The sequence below is a fragment of the Mucor mucedo genome (genome assembly GCF_025094135.1).
Source record: "Mucor mucedo strain NRRL 3635 chromosome Unknown EV154scaffold_293, whole genome shotgun sequence".
In the NCBI taxonomy this organism is placed as follows: domain Eukaryota; kingdom Fungi; phylum Mucoromycota; class Mucoromycetes; order Mucorales; family Mucoraceae; genus Mucor; species Mucor mucedo.
This window is the reverse complement of record NW_026252577.1, coordinates 1-15057: the sequence shown is the minus strand read 5'-3', so window position 1 is coordinate 15057 and position 15057 is coordinate 1. Positions and strand designations below refer to the sequence as shown.

The 15057-nt window shown below is 38.3% G+C and overlaps 8 protein-coding genes across 8 annotated transcripts; 4 read left to right on the top strand and 4 right to left on the bottom strand.

Annotated features, from left to right (window-relative positions):
* Positions 1-128: 128 nt before the first annotated feature.
* Positions 129-1490, top strand: EV154DRAFT_533765 (signal peptide peptidase-domain-containing protein). The gene is made up of 2 exons (XM_051603997.1): positions 129-553; positions 621-1490. Exons 1-2 carry the CDS (start codon positions 175-177, stop codon positions 1454-1456), a joined length of 1215 nt encoding a protein of 404 aa, XP_051450122.1. The 5' UTR covers positions 129-174; the 3' UTR covers positions 1457-1490.
* Positions 1471-3004, bottom strand: EV154DRAFT_533763 (putative methyltransferase-domain-containing protein). Its single transcript, XM_051603996.1, has 2 exons — positions 2212-3004; positions 1471-2155 (listed from the first exon to the last, which is right to left on the bottom strand). Exons 1-2 carry the CDS (start codon positions 2955-2957, stop codon positions 1630-1632), a joined length of 1272 nt encoding a protein of 423 aa, XP_051450121.1. The 5' UTR covers positions 2958-3004; the 3' UTR covers positions 1471-1629.
* Positions 3005-3010: 6 nt separating this feature from the next.
* On the bottom strand, positions 3011-3761 carry EV154DRAFT_533760 (clathrin light chain). The gene is made up of 3 exons (XM_051603995.1): positions 3559-3761; positions 3436-3482; positions 3011-3379 (listed from the first exon to the last, which is right to left on the bottom strand). The coding sequence occupies exons 1-3, from the start codon at positions 3730-3732 to the stop codon at positions 3031-3033; spliced, it is 570 nt and encodes a 189-aa protein (XP_051450120.1). The 5' UTR covers positions 3733-3761; the 3' UTR covers positions 3011-3030.
* A 548-nt stretch (positions 3762-4309) lies between these two features.
* On the bottom strand, positions 4310-4958 carry EV154DRAFT_533759 (uncharacterized protein; the record flags this gene model as incomplete). The annotated part of the gene is made up of 3 exons (XM_051603994.1): positions 4310-4442; positions 4490-4633; positions 4939-4958. Coding segments are annotated over 3 exons (221 nt in total), but the record flags the coding sequence as incomplete, so codon positions are not given.
* A 164-nt stretch (positions 4959-5122) lies between these two features.
* On the top strand, positions 5123-7459 carry EV154DRAFT_171597 (uncharacterized protein). Its single transcript, XM_051594198.1, has 7 exons — positions 5123-5316; positions 5372-5495; positions 5566-5752; positions 5819-6384; positions 6441-6979; positions 7016-7156; positions 7219-7459. Exons 1-7 carry the CDS (start codon positions 5158-5160, stop codon positions 7222-7224), a joined length of 1722 nt encoding a protein of 573 aa, XP_051450118.1. The 5' UTR covers positions 5123-5157; the 3' UTR covers positions 7225-7459.
* A 2566-nt stretch (positions 7460-10025) lies between these two features.
* On the top strand, positions 10026-12150 carry EV154DRAFT_608260 (regulator of G protein signaling domain-containing protein). Its single transcript, XM_051607670.1, has 2 exons — positions 10026-10219; positions 10280-12150. Exons 1-2 carry the CDS (start codon positions 10145-10147, stop codon positions 12098-12100), a joined length of 1896 nt encoding a protein of 631 aa, XP_051450117.1. The 5' UTR covers positions 10026-10144; the 3' UTR covers positions 12101-12150.
* A 4-nt stretch (positions 12151-12154) lies between these two features.
* EV154DRAFT_608259 (uncharacterized protein) lies at positions 12155-12666 on the top strand. Its single transcript, XM_051607669.1, has 2 exons — positions 12155-12264; positions 12325-12666. The coding sequence occupies exons 1-2, from the start codon at positions 12171-12173 to the stop codon at positions 12438-12440; spliced, it is 210 nt and encodes a 69-aa protein (XP_051450116.1). The 5' UTR covers positions 12155-12170; the 3' UTR covers positions 12441-12666.
* Positions 12667-12969: 303 nt separating this feature from the next.
* Positions 12970-14898, bottom strand: EV154DRAFT_488815 (uncharacterized protein; the record flags this gene model as incomplete). Its single annotated transcript, XM_051599185.1, has 5 exons — positions 12970-13164; positions 13574-13737; positions 14054-14225; positions 14459-14591; positions 14792-14898. 5 exons carry the CDS (start codon positions 14896-14898, stop codon positions 12970-12972), a joined length of 771 nt encoding a protein of 256 aa, XP_051450115.1.
* Between the last annotated feature and the right edge of the window lie 159 nt (positions 14899-15057).

The following is a 15057-nucleotide window of genomic DNA, read 5'->3' as shown; positions in this document are numbered from 1 at the left end:
AAATGATGTCAGAAGGAGGAGGAGAGTATAAATTAAAGAAGAAAACGTGTCCTCCTTAAAGTTTTTTTTCTTTCTCATCTAATTAACCAAAAAAAAAAAAAAAAGATGGAAACAGCTGTAGAATCAAGTACAAAGGAACTTGGTTTGTATATCGCTTATGGCGCTATTATTACAATGGCAGTGGCACCTATTTATGCAGGATCACTTGCGTCCATCGGTGGCATGAAGCGACCTGCCAACGCTGCCAAGGCCAAGAAGAGTGGTTCGCCATTAGATGAATCAGATGATGAGGATGAGTCCGTTTCCGAAAGTCTTTCTTCCGGTGATGCTTACATGTTTCCCGTGATTGGTTCTTGTGTCTTGTTCTCCATGTACCTCGCCTTCAAATTCTTGGATAAGAAATACATCAATTATGTCTTGACCAGTTATTTTTCTGTAATGGGATGTGCTGCCGTAACCAAGACCTTTTTGATGGTCTTTAAGAAGATCACACCCGTCTCTTGTCTCAAGAACGTTGCTAAATACAAGGTGACGATTTCCAAGCGATCCAAGAGTAAGATTAGATATGCATGACGGTGATCCATTTTTTTTTTAATTTGTACTCAATTGTTATTGTATAGATGTCTCTCACATTAGCTTTACCGTGATTCATGGATTCTTGATTGTGGCCTCTCTTGTATTGACAGCTTATTACAGCTACACCAAAAACTGGATTGCATCCAACATCTTTGGTCTTTCATTCTCGATCAACGCAATTCAACTTTTATCACTTGATTCATTCAAGACCGGTATGATTTTATTGAGTGGATTGTTCTTTTACGATATCTTCTGGGTATTCTACACACCCGTTATGGTTTCTGTTGCTACCAATTTCGACGCACCCATCAAGCTTTTATGGCCTCGCGATATTCTTGAATTTCTCTTTGCACAAGCAGAAACCAACCGATTCACCATGTTGGGTTTGGGCGATATTGTGATTCCTGGTATCTTTGTTGCTTTATGTCTCCGTTATGATCGTCATATGTCTTGGAAGCGTAACCCTGTTGGTCAATTCAGATCATTGGATTTCTCCAAGCCTTATTTTACTTCCGCTATGGTGGCCTATGTGCTTGGTTTGGGTACTACCATGGTCGTCATGCATTTCTTTAAGGCTGCTCAACCCGCTCTGCTTTATCTTTCTCCTGCTTGTATTCTCTCTGCTTTAATCACAGCAGCCGTTCGTAGTGAAATCAAGGAACTTTTCGAATATACCACTGAAGAGGAGAAGGAAGAAGAGAAGAAGGATAGCAAGAAGAGCAAGAGATCTTCCAAGGCTGTTGAGGAAATCACACTTGAAGAAGATAAGGAGGAAGCACAAGAGGCACTTCAGTTGGAAGAGATTGAATTAGAGGAAGAAGAGGAGGAGGAAGAGGTTAAGAAGACTCCTAGTAAAAAGAGAAACAAGTCAAAAAAGTAGAATAAAACAAGAGAACGCGTTTTTTTTTTATAAATATCTTTTCTTAGTATGAGATAAAGTCTAGAGTTAAAGAGAAATAGATAAAGAGAGAGGAGGAGAAAGATGGTATCATTAAGAGAGAATGTAGATAATATAGATATAAAAGAGACGGGGGAAAAAAAAGATCTGGGTGGTTATTTGCGTACGAGTTGATATATATTTACACCTGTTTCCTTAAAGATATTGGAGAAACCACCACCTACAATCCAACCTTCATTAGTAATTAATTTATTGTCAGGTTGAATAGGCAAGATGTTGATGTGAAATTTCTCTGCACAGATCTGAAAGAAGCTTTGTTCGTCCTCTCTGCTGAGACCTCTTCGTTTGTAACCCAAAAAAATGTCAATATTTTTGACAGCAGCACTTAACCAATCCAGGGTCTGCACGAGCTTACTAAAAGAAGATGGTTCATAAAGCACATCAGAAGCAATGATAATGTCAATTGGGCCCTTTAATAGTAGTGTTTTGACATCATCGTAGTTGCCCCATGTCAATGCTTGTATTTCCGTGTAACCTTCGAGATGATTGGTAGCGCGATTTTGATAAATTAGGTCGAGTGCATGTGGTAGATCCGTCATTGTTATTTGAGGCAAATACTCCTTGTTTTCATCGTATATTTCTTTGTACAATTTTGCCATTAATAAACCCACGCAACCGGTTCTATTACCTCCATAATGTTAGTTACGTATATGACATAATATTGATAAACTACATACCCAGCACTTAAATCTAATATTCTATGGTTTTTAAAACGAGTGGGATCTGACTTGATCTTGTCGGAAAACATTTGAGACAAGACAAGGGCGGAATCCCACATTTTGCCTGGTGTACCCAATTCCCAATTCTCCTTGATAACTAGAAAGGTGTGTTCCTGTACACAACAGGCATGAAAGATGCTTTGCGATAGGACTCTGTTGTCACACCATTGATTGGAATGGTGTACTGTTGTCTGCTGGTCTTCAATGGCAATTGGACCAATCACCAGAGGAAAAGCCTGAATGATTTGTTGAGGCTTACAAGTAGGAAATATTTGAATATAGTAATGTTGTTGTGGATCTGATACAAACGCTTCGTCTATGTTGGATATCATGTATTCGAAATCGCCTTCGCTATCGTGATGAAATCCAGCGATATCTGAGTTTGAGTTAAACTCCCAAGCGTCGTGTTGAAGAGGACGACAGGCGATTTGATACTCTGTGCAGGTGAAAAAGTGCCCGTTTTTCTCGACAAGAAGATGACAGTCAATTTCCAACCAGCAATTCTTTTTTTGTAAATGAGTAAGAGTAAGGCCGAGCTCGTTTACAAGTTTCAGATCAATACGGTTCCATTGGTTGAATGTCGTTTCAGTCGAGTAAGCTCGCGATAAAAGTATTCGGTACAAGGTAGAGTATCTTTGCAAAGTATTGTAATAATCTTCAACTACCTCATTACCTGCATTAAATGATCTTTGACAAGTCTTCATTTAGCTGTCAATAAATAAAAGTGCGTTGAAAAATAAAGAAAAAGAAAAAAGAATTTATATTTTTAAAGTCCATTTATTGTCCTGAAATAATTATAGTTCCAGGTGCATTTCTATCTTTTCGTAAGTCAATCAATAAAGATTTCATACGAGAGACATCACGTGTGGGGAAAGCAGCCTTTGAATTTGTTATATTGATCTCGGAGACTACGCCTGACCAAATATTAGACGGTGTTTCCTGTCGTTTCAACACATGCTTGTCTTCTCTGTCCCTGTTTTCCTCAATCGCACGCTGCTTTCGATCATTGTATTCTTCATAGAATTTGTCAATATCCTCTCGCGCTCGGTTGATAACCTCAGCCTTTCTCTCTGCTTCTTGGCGATCTCTCTGTGCAATCACTTCAGCCTGCTTTTCTCGCCACTGTCTACATATAAAATTTAGATTCCTTTTTGTTTGTGACCCCTCACACAAGGATTATACCTCACAACATCAGGTTCTGCATCTGGCAACATGGCTTTATGAAACGCCTATTCATATTAAAATTGGTTTTCTTAGCAAAAAAAAAAAAAAGAATAGTAACAATCGTTCTTTCGGGTTTTTTACCTGGGATGATTCTAAATGTTCGGCCTTTGGAAAATTAGATTCAAATGAAGGTGGTGGAGATGCAACAGTCTCAAAGTTGGATGAAAAGAAATCAGCGTCCTGACCCAAGACAGCTCTCTCACGAGCAAAAAAATCAGCAGTAGGGTCACTATTAAAGTCTCCAAAGTCAGACATTTCACAAAAGAGATCAAGAAAAAAGAGATGGTGAGATGAACAAAAAGAAAAAAAAAAAAAAGGTGGTTTTATTATACCCTCAAGGTAGGACAAAGAAGGTACACCTTGTGATATGTGCGTTCAGGGCAACATGTACTTTTTAGGAATACACAACAGTAAATTGTCCCAGATACTAGGCATGGGTAAAATATGTGCTACAGTCAATGGGACCCCTTCATTCTTTTTCGTTCAAAATAAAGATTTCTTTCGCCTCGGTGATATCACAGTTCAATGTACAATCTCCTAAATCAATTAAAACTCTTGTGTGTCTTAGCTGGCGCATGCTTAACTAATATCGTTTGTGCATTCAGGATGAATTGCTCAGTCGTGATCTTTTCGGTAAAATATTTCTCCCGGGCTTTTAAATAGTCCAACAGCGTCACAGCAACGCATATCAAGATGTCCATGCAGGCAAGCTTGTAGCGTGTATTATAATAAAACACGCCCTTAAAGAAAGTTAAATGACCTTGTTGCAAACTATAACTATACACGGATCGTAACAAATAGGCAACCTTGTTGGTGATCTCAAACTTTCCGGCAGGTTCAGCGGAAGTCTCTGGACTATAAGAGTTAATGTAAGGGGGTGTCGTATTGATAAATAGAGGCACTCACTGTTATTTGAATACAAGTTGGTGATGGTCTTTACTAATTTCTGCTGTAGTGGCTGCTGGCTAGAAAGAGACGTATGAATGACATAATACACAGGACGAATACATACTTCAACACCTAGCCATGCATAAAAATCTGTATTGTTCTTTTGCAATGCTGTGGAGAGATCAAATAGTTTAAGGTGATCCTGTCTCCAGTGCCAAGTCTTGTACAACTGTGGCAGAACCATTTCCAAGATAGCTACCAGACATACTGAAAAGAAATGTGGCAGATAAGTTAAATAACAGAAAAGAATGGATAAAAGAAATAAGGTTTATTTACATAAATTTCCATTAAGGTCTTTCTATGTTAAAAAATTGTGTTCAATATTCTGTAGACTTATTTGATAAGTGCTTGAATAAAGAGCCTAATTGATCCCAACTTGTTATTCACCAACTGGAATTTCATAAAAAAGACCAAGTGATCTTCAGAAAAGTGATCAATCAAGGCTCAAAAAAATGACCGATTTAAATTTAAAAGGTGACCAAGTTTCTCAAAAAAAAAAAAGTGACCAACTACCAAGCTTTTTGTATTCATTTAGAAAAAAAGTGATAGAAAAAAGGGTCGGCTTTAAAAAAAAAGTGCTTTATTTTGTATCACATTTACTGCCTTGTTTGAGAAAATGACGAGCAAAACTGTAGCGGAGATTCCCGCTAATACTTTTTTCTCTCACTCTTTTATTTTACCCGTTTCCCTTTTTTTTTTTTTTTTTTTTTTTCTCTTTCCAAAACAATCCTAATGTCGAAAGTTTGGGAAACAAAGCTTAGTCCACAAGAAGTACAAGCGTATAAACAACTCTTTGAAGTAGCGAGTAAAACACAGCCAGATATTGTAACTGGTCAGGAAGCAGTACAGTTCTTTGCAAAGTCAGGACTCAACAATACTCTGTTATCAGAAGTAAAAAAATAAAAATGAATACCTTTCTTTTATTATGCTAATTTGCCCGTGTTAGATTTGGGAGACAGCAGACGAGAAAAATCTCGGCTATTTGACTCAAGACACGTTTGCTATCGCACTCAAATTAATCGCATGTGCCCAAAATGGTATCCAACCCATTCAGCCTTTATTCTCTACAAGTAAAGTTTTTTTTTAAAAAAAAATGTTTCACAAGGGTTTATGTCGATATTCTAATCTATTTCACAATAGTTACACCTTTACCAAAGATACAGGGTGTTCAGCTGACGCAAAAATCCACCATTACACCCGCAGAAAAATCCAAGTATGCAACCATTTATAAAGCACAGCAACCGACAGCCAATGGTATACCTGCTGACGCTGCACGCCAATTATTTGCAAAGTCAAGGTTGCCTCAAGACCAATTAGCTCAAATTTGGTAAGCAATACCGTTGTAAACAACCAAGGTAAATTGAATTAACACGACAGTGGGGGAATTGTATAGGAATTTAGCAGATATAAGAAAGAATGGATACCTGGATGAGGCAGAATTTGCAATTGCCATGCATTACATTGCCAAACTTATGGATAAATCCATCACAACTTTACCTTCCATCCTACCCCCCGATATTTATCAATCCGTCTCATCACCATCATTACCGTCTACGCGCACAAAAAAGATTGATTCTATTGGTACCATGGCCTTTTCATCTGCTCCTCCTTCTTCATTTGCAGCATGGGATGTCTCAGCCGACGAAAAGACACGATATGATGCATTTTTCACAAAACTGGATAAACAACAAAAGGGATATATTGCAGGTGCTGAAGCTGTAGAGTTTTTCAAGAACTCAAAGCTACCCGATGCAGATCTTGCAAAAGTATGGGATTTGGCTGATATGAGACAATCCGGTACACTCACCAAAGACGAGTTTGCTGTAGCAATGCATTTGATCAATAAACGATTGACAGGCGGTCAATTACCTTCAGTTTTGCCTCAGTCATTGGTTCCACCTCCTACACCTGTATTACCTCCTTTCAGTCCTATACAAAGAAGCGGCTTCACAGCGCCAGGTAAGATACAGATATCATAGCAATATAAAGAAAGGGGATGCTTACAACCAAGATAGACGAGGATTTGATAGGCGATTTTGGAAACGACCAAGTAGTGCAAGAAACGAACACTGTCAACCTTTTACAAAACCAAATTTCATCCACTCAAAAGACCACTTTGGATATTCAATCACAAAAATCCAAATTAGAACAATCTTTGCACGTTCTTCAAACCAAGAAACAGGACTTGCAAACACAAGTGGATGGATTAAAGTCACAACAAAAGGAAGGTGCTGACCAATTACAAAAATTGAAATCCACTATCGAAACGGAAAAGCCAGAGTGGGAGCAGGCCAAACAAGACTTGGAAAACGCTGAGATCCAATTAAAGTCCACGCAGGAATCCGTCGATCTTGCCAAAAATGAATTGAAAAAGAATCAAACTGAAAATGAAAAATTGCGCAGAAATGTTCATAATATTCAAATGGAGTCGATGAAACTGACAAAGATGTTGGACAATTTGCATGAGCAGCATAAAAAGCGTCAGGAAGCTGCTCGTAAAGCCGAAGAAGCTCGTAAGGCAGAAGAGGCACGCAGAGCTGAAGAAGAACGTAAGGCAGAAGAGGCACGTAAGGCTGAAGAAGAACGTAAGGCTGAAGAAGAACGTAAGGCTGAAGAAGAACGTAAGGCTGAAGAGGCACGTAAGGCCGAAGAAGCTCGCAGAGCAGAAGAGGAGCGTCTTAGGATAGAGGAAGAATTACGTAAAGCCGAAGAAGCACGTAAGGCTGAAGAGGCACGTAAAGCTGAAGAAGAACGTAAAGCTGAAGAAGAACGTAAAGCTGAAGAAGAACGTAGGGTTGAAGAGGAACGTAGGGTTGAAGAGGAACGTAAAGCTGAAGAGGAACGTAAAGCGGAAGAAGCTCGCAGAGTAGAAGAGGAGCGTCTTAAGATAGAGGAAGAAACCCGTAAAGCCGAAGAGAAAAGACTTGCTGAAGAAGCACATAGAGCTGAAGAAGCACATAGAGCTGAAGAGGAAAGATTAGCTGAACAAGCTAGAGTTGCAGAAGAGCAAAGACTTGCCGAAGAAGCTAGAGTTGCAGAAGAGCAAAGACTTGCCGAAGAAGCTCGTAAGGTTGAAGAAGCTCGTAAGGTCGAAGAAGCTCGTAAGGTCGAAGAAGCTCGTAAGGTCGAAGAAGCTCGTAAGTTTGAAGAAGAACGTAAGGCTGCAGAAGAACGTAAGGCTGCAGAAGAACGTAAGGCTGCAGAAGAACGTAAGGCTGAAGAAGAACGTAAGGCTGAAGAAACTCGCAAGGCCGAAGAACACCAACATATGGTTGAAGAGACTAGACTCGCAAATGAAGCTATGTTGGCCGAAGAAACTCGTCAAGCAAAGGAAGCCCACAAGGCTGAAGAACTTAGACTTGCCGAGGAGTCTCGTAAGGCTGAAGAAGCGAGACTTGCAGAAGCTGCCCAGAAAGAAAAAGAAGCTCAATTTTTGGCTGAAGAGAATAATCGTCTTAAGTTGGAGGAAGAAACCCGTCTTGCCCAAGCTGAACAAGCACGTCTTGCTAATGAAGCCTACCAAGCCGAACAAGCACGTATTACAAAGGAGGCCCAACAAGCTGAACAAACAAAACTTGCCGAGGAAGCTCATCATGCCGAACAAGAACGTCTTGCCGAACAAGCACGTCTTGCCGAAGAAAATCGTGTTGCTGAGTTGAACAAGGTACAAAAAGAACAGGATGAACGCATTGCTGCTGCTGCTCTTGCAAAAGCTGAATTCGATCATCGTCAAGAGCAAGAAGAGGCAGCTAGAAAGCTTCAAGAAGAACAAAGAAAACGATTAGAACAAGAAGAGGAGAAATTGAGACGTCAACAACAAGAAATAAAATTAAAGGGAGAGGAAGATGCACGCATTGACGCAGAATTCAGGTTTAGAAAGGAAGAGCAGGAAAGATTAGCGGTGCACAAACAAGAAGAGGAAGATATTGCCGCGGCAGCTACATCAGTACAAAAGGTAGCACCTGTTACTGTTGAGGCAGATGACGTGGTAAAGAACGGTGATAGAGGAATAAAGAAGGAAGAGGTAATTTATAAGAAGTATGCATATATTAAGTTTTGCATGTATATTATTATATTCACTAATTAATAAACTTTGTTGCTTTATTCTATTAGGAGTCAGCAGGAAAGGGGACACAATCCGAGATTAAGAATTTGGCGGTTGGTAATAAAGTAGAACAGGATGAAACCGAGTCAGTGGAAGACTTTTTTGATGCAGAAGATTCACCACCTGTACCCTCAGCAGCAGTAACAACAACAACGGGCAATTTTGATGAAGCTGAATTTGTCATGATTGACCATCCTCAAGAACAAGGAGATAAAGTGGCCAACCAAGACCCCTTTTTGACAGAAAAGCAAAGTAAAAACAACAATATCGCGGAGATTGCGACATCAGAACCAGTTGAAAAAGTGTCACCCTTTGATGCTGTATTCGGCGTAGGTGAAGAGGAGCCAGTCATGGTGAACTCGTTTACAGATGAGTCTCTGTTTACAAATAGTACAAATAGCAGCACACATCGTGTTGTACCCACGAACAAGAGCTCAAAAAAACCTCCTGCCCCACCACCACAACAAAGAAATAGATCCAAAGAGCAACATCAGCAGCAGCAAACAACTCCTGCTGTGAATCAGAGTGATTTTGATACTATTTTTGGAATGCATAATGAAACAAAAAATGTTTCGGACACCAACACGAGTAGTAGTCAAGTTACACCAGATGCAAAGACAGTGCCTTCCGATCAAACAAACCACAAAGAAGTTATTTCAAAGGGTGAACAAGGAGGTGTGGGAGTGAAAGAAGAGCATGAAACTGCTTCTGCTACGAAAAAGAAAGGAGAAAAAAAAAAGAAGAAGAATATTGTTTCTTGGGCCAAGAGTTTTGGTGGATTTGACTTTTCGTCAGAAGATGATAAGAAAAAGAAGAAGGATAAGAAGAAGGCGAAGGAAGTTCAACCAGCAACTTTAGCTCCACCGCAAGCAGCGGCCCCTCCACCAAAAGCAAAAGCACAAACACAAGCACAAGAACCACCAGTAACAACACCGAAGAAAACAAGTGTTCAAAGTGCTTCATCAGAACAACCTCCTGCACCAATTAATAATAATTCTATTCCTGCTTTTGATCTGGATACTATTCAAGGTAGTCATATCGCCGAGTTGGTTAATATGGGTTTCGAACCCGCTGCTGCATTGGAGGCTCTAGATCGCTACGACCAAGATCTTGTCAAGGCAACAAACTTTTTGCTGGATCAATTTAATTAGTCTTTTACTTTTAATATATAATATCATAATCTTTCTTTTTTTTTTTCTGAAATAAGAAAAATATATGTGCGTTATAAGTTTTTCCATCGCATTTGTTTGTATGACGAGTAAGGGGTTATAAAAAAATGTTGTTATGTATGGTTTTTGACAAAATATTTACACATGCTTACTAAAGGTCCAAGCGTTGTTGATATTTGGACATGAGAAAAAAAAAAAAAAAAAGGCACGTTATCAAGAAAAAGATAGGGAGATACTATTGCTTACAGTGTTGCCATAACAACAAGTAAAACAACAACAACAAATCTTAAATTTGTGTTCTCCCTATTCTCCCTTTTTTTTTTCATGTGTATAAAAAAAAAGGTTGATTTATAATTTACTTTTTCTTTCTCTCTTTCTTCCGAGCAGGCACTTTTTGATCTACAAAAAAAAAAGATATATATACGTATATATAAATATAACTAGTATGGATTCCAATATATCGCAACAAGCGTACACATCAATGATGAAATTTACAATCGATGGACGACCTTTTCTTAAGGTAAACAAAGCAATATTGTTTTTTAAACAATGAAATAGCTAATGCAGGATTAAAATGTAGGATATTCATGATCTGTTTGCTGCACTGATTGTCCAAATCCCACTTGACACGCACAGATATTTATTTCGAAATTATTACAATACGTTTTCATCAGAGGATGCTATTCAAGCCTTGGGTAATTTACGCTTTTCGCATACCGTACGTATACCCGATCCAAATGATTCATCTCGTCAACAAAGAACTACCACCACAACAACATTCAATATGGCCAGAGAAATGGCGAAATCCCTCTGTCAACAATTTCAGAACTGTAGGTTAATGGAAAATGCAGTTGACCCCCAGAATCGCACATTTCGCGATAAAGGTATTTGGCACTTGACACCAAAAGGTTTATGCGTACTACAAGACTTTTGTGTTCGTACCGAAGTCAATGTATCAAGCCTCAGAAAACATTTTAGTCATATGGAAGCTATTCATCTCGTTCGCTTAGAACGTAATTCTGATGATGATCAACTGCTATTAAACAGAGCGTGTGTATCTGTCATTTTCAGAGTCATGATGACTTGTCTACCTGTAGATGGTGAATTATCTAATACTGGAAATGCAAGCTCCGTGTCGGTTTCAACAAGAAATACACCACCTTCTTCGACTTCTTCCTCTGTATCATCTGGCTCTTCTTCTACAACACCTTCTCTTAGTGCTCCATTTGCAATGTCATCCACTGTTTCTGGTGGTGATTCAAGAGTGCATATGCTTGGTAACTACTTGTTGACTTTGTCCAAGTCTACGCGACAAAGCAAAACTGCCAAAACAATGAGAACAGTCTTTTCTTCTCAAATGTGCTGTGATTGGTTATTAGAATACAATACTGTCTCCTGTCGTGAGGAAGCAGAAATAATTGCACAAGAATTTATCAAATATAACTGGATCGAACACCAGGATGCTAAACACGTCAACACACCCATAAAGGCATCTAAAGTGATCATGTTTGTTGTGACGGAAAAAGGAAAGCAAGTAGTATCTGAACCTATAAAGCAACAAGTCCCACCTCAGCAACCGCAGCCTGCATTAATTGCTTCGTCAACCAACTTAACGAGATCAAGAACGAACACAATCGGAACCATTACCGAGGAAGAAAAAACGACGTTGAAAGAGATACTTTCACAAGATCCTGAATCCTTACTAATTACAACCACACAGCAAACAACAGACGATGATACAAGCTCGATAGCAGAGACAACTGCTGAACTATCTATTTCACGCCCACCTAGTATTGCAGTAGAACAGCATGATCCTAAAGAAAGTAATTCTGCGCGACTCAAGATCATATTGGAAAGTCCTAAACTTCGATCACCATTTAAAGACTTTTTAAGGGCTAATTTTTGTGAAGAAAACCTGGACTTTTGGATTGATTTCAACACTTTAAGAAGAAAATATCGTAACCAAAGTCCGGCGTTACCTTCCCAAAACCAAAAGGATTTACTTGAAGATGCTTATGATATCTGGTCTACCTATTTAGCACCTGGTTCAACCTGTGAATTGAATGTAGAACACTCGCTTTGTCAAGAAATGGCTCGTATCGTCAATTCTGTTGTGACAATTATTCCGTCTGCCTATCCCGGACAAAGCAAGCCTACAATCTTAATCACGGCTTCATCTGCCTCTCAAAGTCTACGAATGATGCTTAAATTATTTGATAGAGTGAATGAACATATCTGCCGTCTGATGGCCTCAGATTCTGTACCCAAATTTGTAAAAACTGAAAAATATCGTAAAATTATTGATCAAATCGAGCGAAGTGAACGTAAAAAACAACGTGAATTAAATGAAGTCAGCGATTCCTTAAGAAGGATGGAGTCAAAGGAGGAATTACAAGCTTAAATTTTTTTTTTTTTGGAAATAATAAAAAAAAATCTTTGAAACTCCCTTTTAACCCTTGTCTATTTTCAACATGACTCCATTAACAAAATACTATGCAAAGATTTTTGGCGTGGGCTTAGCCATTGGTGGTGCAATGGAAGTCTTATTAATCAAGAGTAATTACTGTAAGTTGTCTTGTCATTAGTGAATCGTTCTCAATTGACACATTTGTAAAAATAAAAAAGATCAAATGTTGGCTGCTTCAGAAGCCAAGCAGAACATGAAGGATCTCGTACAGGAACAGGAAGACTTGGAACGTTACCAACGCATGAAAGCTGCTGCTAGTTCTTCTTCTTCCTAAAACTCACTCGTGTTTACATTTACCCTTCTCCCCTTTTTATTTTTATTTTTGCAGAAACCTGTAAGGAGCTATTCGCATAACAATAAAATGCTCTCCTTTTATTTAATTAGAAAATAGTTTCGGACACAGTACAAATTTGGAATTTCAGTGTCTTTTTCATAAACAGTTGGTCGGTAGGGAGAGTCTTTTATGCATTACCTGTCAAAAAAACTAGGCTCGAGAGGTGCATATTATTCTTCACCTACATTTGGTGTTTATTAATACTCCGCGTTAGTTCGATCACGGATCGATGACATCCAAGGGTTCCAATAAATGCACTTGCTTGTGATTCTTGGATAAAAGCTCCCACTGTTCAGCGACGCACAAATTTTTATGACATCCTGTAGTTTCTTTGCTGGTAGAATTTATTAACAAAAACGTGACAAGATGAGTCAAAGATTCTGTAATAAAAACCCAACCCAGACATCTGGACATAACCAGGTTTATTTCAATCCAAACTTAATCCCCATTTTTTGTCACGGGTACATCTTCAGCTGATTATTACATCCAAAGCTTCTATGACAACCTTTTCTTCATGTAAGGTTCTCGCTATCGGTTTTTTGCCGATTTTTTCCTGCTTAATTAAAAAGGTATTCACACTGATGATAGACCTAAGTTTGCGTTTCCGGGCCGAGAGATTAACAATAACCGTCGGTCTACAATAAACTAATTGAGGTAGGAGCAGCTTATATCCATATCATGTGTTATCTTGATCTTTTTTGAATTCGATTTGGTTGTTTGTCAAATGTCTCTTATCTTTTGGGCAATACCCGAAAAAGAATTCCAGACTTTTTTTTTTTGCCACATATTGAATTTATCACCGAACTTGTTTATGTTAAACAAGACTAATGTTGTGTCATTGTTTTGGCTTCTATTCAGTAACATATTCTGATGTCATTTTTTGTGACATTTCTCTCCTCTTTTATTTTTCCTGTGCATCAGAAGCAGATTTTAAACCAATGTTATTTTCAGTCTATAAACGGAAACAAGTCCAGAAACGGAACAAACTCTTAATTTAGCTTATGCATAAATGTAAGGGCTTGGTTTTTATCTGCATGCGGTCAGCAGGTTGTTGATCAACATCGTACGATTACATGCAAGTTTTTGACACAGACTTCATCTAGGATACACAATATGTCAAAAAGAACTGTTTGTTCATAATCGATATTGGGTTTACGAACAGGTGGTCCAGGTAAATACGGTATGATATGTACGATAGCCAGTAGTTTGCTAAAACCTCGGAGGGAGAATATACATGCTGCATTGAAGACAGTGGATATTTAAGAGCAAACACTATGGCGGATTCGTTGTTTGTTGTAAACAACTTTGTTGACAGAATCAACAACTGTGATTGATTTTCTCAACAAAGTTTTTGACCATTTTTTTTTTTTTCATAAAAAAGAATTGTTGCTGGCCAACAACTTTGGTAAATTATTCAAGTGTAGATTTGTTTATAAATTCTGGTGTCACGATTTTTTTATACTCAAGTGGACGTTCACTCGGCGCTTAAGATTCATTCACGTCATTTTGCCTATGTTTATTTCTATTTTATTCCTATATTTCTTAAAGACTACTTGCTTTCCCCATCTTCGAGTGTAGCAATTCCTTGAAAATGTGATGCGATATGACTTTGTAATAATTTTCAGTCACGGTGTATCGGACAAGGCCTACGTTACAAATGATATCTTTGAAACGACAAACAACATATGTTGACCAGGGTGATGTAAGACTACCTTTGGCATGAGCCTGTCATAATCTACCACTCAATGTAATTCAGCCACATCAATTAAGACAAGAAAATCATTCACGCCATCAAATTTGGTTTCAAAAAAGAAGGTGATGGAACCGACATAAAGTTGACTCGTTAAATTGTTGTAGTGGCTATAAAGGTTTAGGAAAACTGTCTGTACGACTAAATAATGACGATCAACAACCGATCTTATTTTAGGTGGGATGCAGCAAACAAAACATAGTTATACCTTTTCTGTGCTCGTTGATATGATCTTTGAAAAAAGAGGAGATATACACAATATCATCATACCAGGTCCGACGGCACTATTAACTACACCATTACTTGTTTTGACAAGCTCGTAGAAACCGGAATATGTTCTGCTGTAAAGCAGAGATAAGTTGTCTATCTGATACACTAGATACAATTCGGCTTTTAGGTCACAAAACCAAATAAAACTGGCGTAAGCCCAAATATTTATTATGACTACAACTTATCACTAACTACTGGGTCTCCAGAGGCTCTCCTTACATCATTTTTAAACCATACCTTTCACATACCACTGGGAGATTTACTTGTCTACATTATTATATTAGCAAACCCTTCATCCTTTGAATTGAGCTTTTTTATGACCACGCCTAAAGAGTGGTTGACTAGGTTAAGTTTTACATGATTGTCCAACTGCTCCATATCTTTATCAACCTAAACAGCTGTTCTTCCTGTAGTTATGTTACATCGTCGGAAACTGCTCCTAAATTATATATTTGTAGCGTCACATTTTCATCATATAAATTAAATATACCTTCTCCCTGTTGGAAGTATGATATCTTCTAACATGTCTTCTATAAG

Excerpts from the sequence above, each read along its gene's own strand:
- EV154DRAFT_533765 (XM_051603997.1), top strand. The coding sequence starts at position 175 with ATGGCAGTGGCACCTATTTATGCAGGATCACTTGCGTCCATCGGTGGC. Across the intron at positions 554-620 it reads GATTTCCAAGCGATCCAAGA|ATGTCTCTCACATTAGCTTT; the intron begins GTAAGATTAGAT and ends GTTATTGTATAG.
- EV154DRAFT_533763 (XM_051603996.1), bottom strand. The coding sequence starts at position 2,957 with ATGAAGACTTGTCAAAGATCATTTAATGCAGGTAATGAGGTAGTTGAA. Across the intron at positions 2,156-2,211 it reads ATATTAGATTTAAGTGCTGG|AACCGGTTGCGTGGGTTTAT; the intron begins GTATGTAGTTTA and ends TGGAGGTAATAG.
- EV154DRAFT_533760 (XM_051603995.1), bottom strand. The coding sequence starts at position 3,732 with ATGTCTGACTTTGGAGACTTTAATAGTGACCCTACTGCTGATTTTTTT. Across the intron at positions 3,483-3,558 it reads AACATTTAGAATCATCCCAG|GCGTTTCATAAAGCCATGTT; the intron begins GTAAAAAACCCG and ends TAATATGAATAG. Across the intron at positions 3,380-3,435 it reads GCAGAACCTGATGTTGTGAG|ACAGTGGCGAGAAAAGCAGG; the intron begins GTATAATCCTTG and ends TTTTATATGTAG.
- EV154DRAFT_171597 (XM_051594198.1), top strand. The coding sequence starts at position 5,158 with ATGTCGAAAGTTTGGGAAACAAAGCTTAGTCCACAAGAAGTACAAGCG. Across the intron at positions 5,317-5,371 it reads ACAATACTCTGTTATCAGAA|ATTTGGGAGACAGCAGACGA; the intron begins GTAAAAAAATAA and ends TGCCCGTGTTAG. Across the intron at positions 6,385-6,440 it reads AAGCGGCTTCACAGCGCCAG|ACGAGGATTTGATAGGCGAT; the intron begins GTAAGATACAGA and ends CAACCAAGATAG.
- EV154DRAFT_608260 (XM_051607670.1), top strand. The coding sequence starts at position 10,145 with ATGGATTCCAATATATCGCAACAAGCGTACACATCAATGATGAAATTT. Across the intron at positions 10,220-10,279 it reads ATGGACGACCTTTTCTTAAG|GATATTCATGATCTGTTTGC; the intron begins GTAAACAAAGCA and ends ATTAAAATGTAG.
- EV154DRAFT_608259 (XM_051607669.1), top strand. The coding sequence starts at position 12,171 with ATGACTCCATTAACAAAATACTATGCAAAGATTTTTGGCGTGGGCTTA. Across the intron at positions 12,265-12,324 it reads ATTAATCAAGAGTAATTACT|ATCAAATGTTGGCTGCTTCA; the intron begins GTAAGTTGTCTT and ends AAAATAAAAAAG.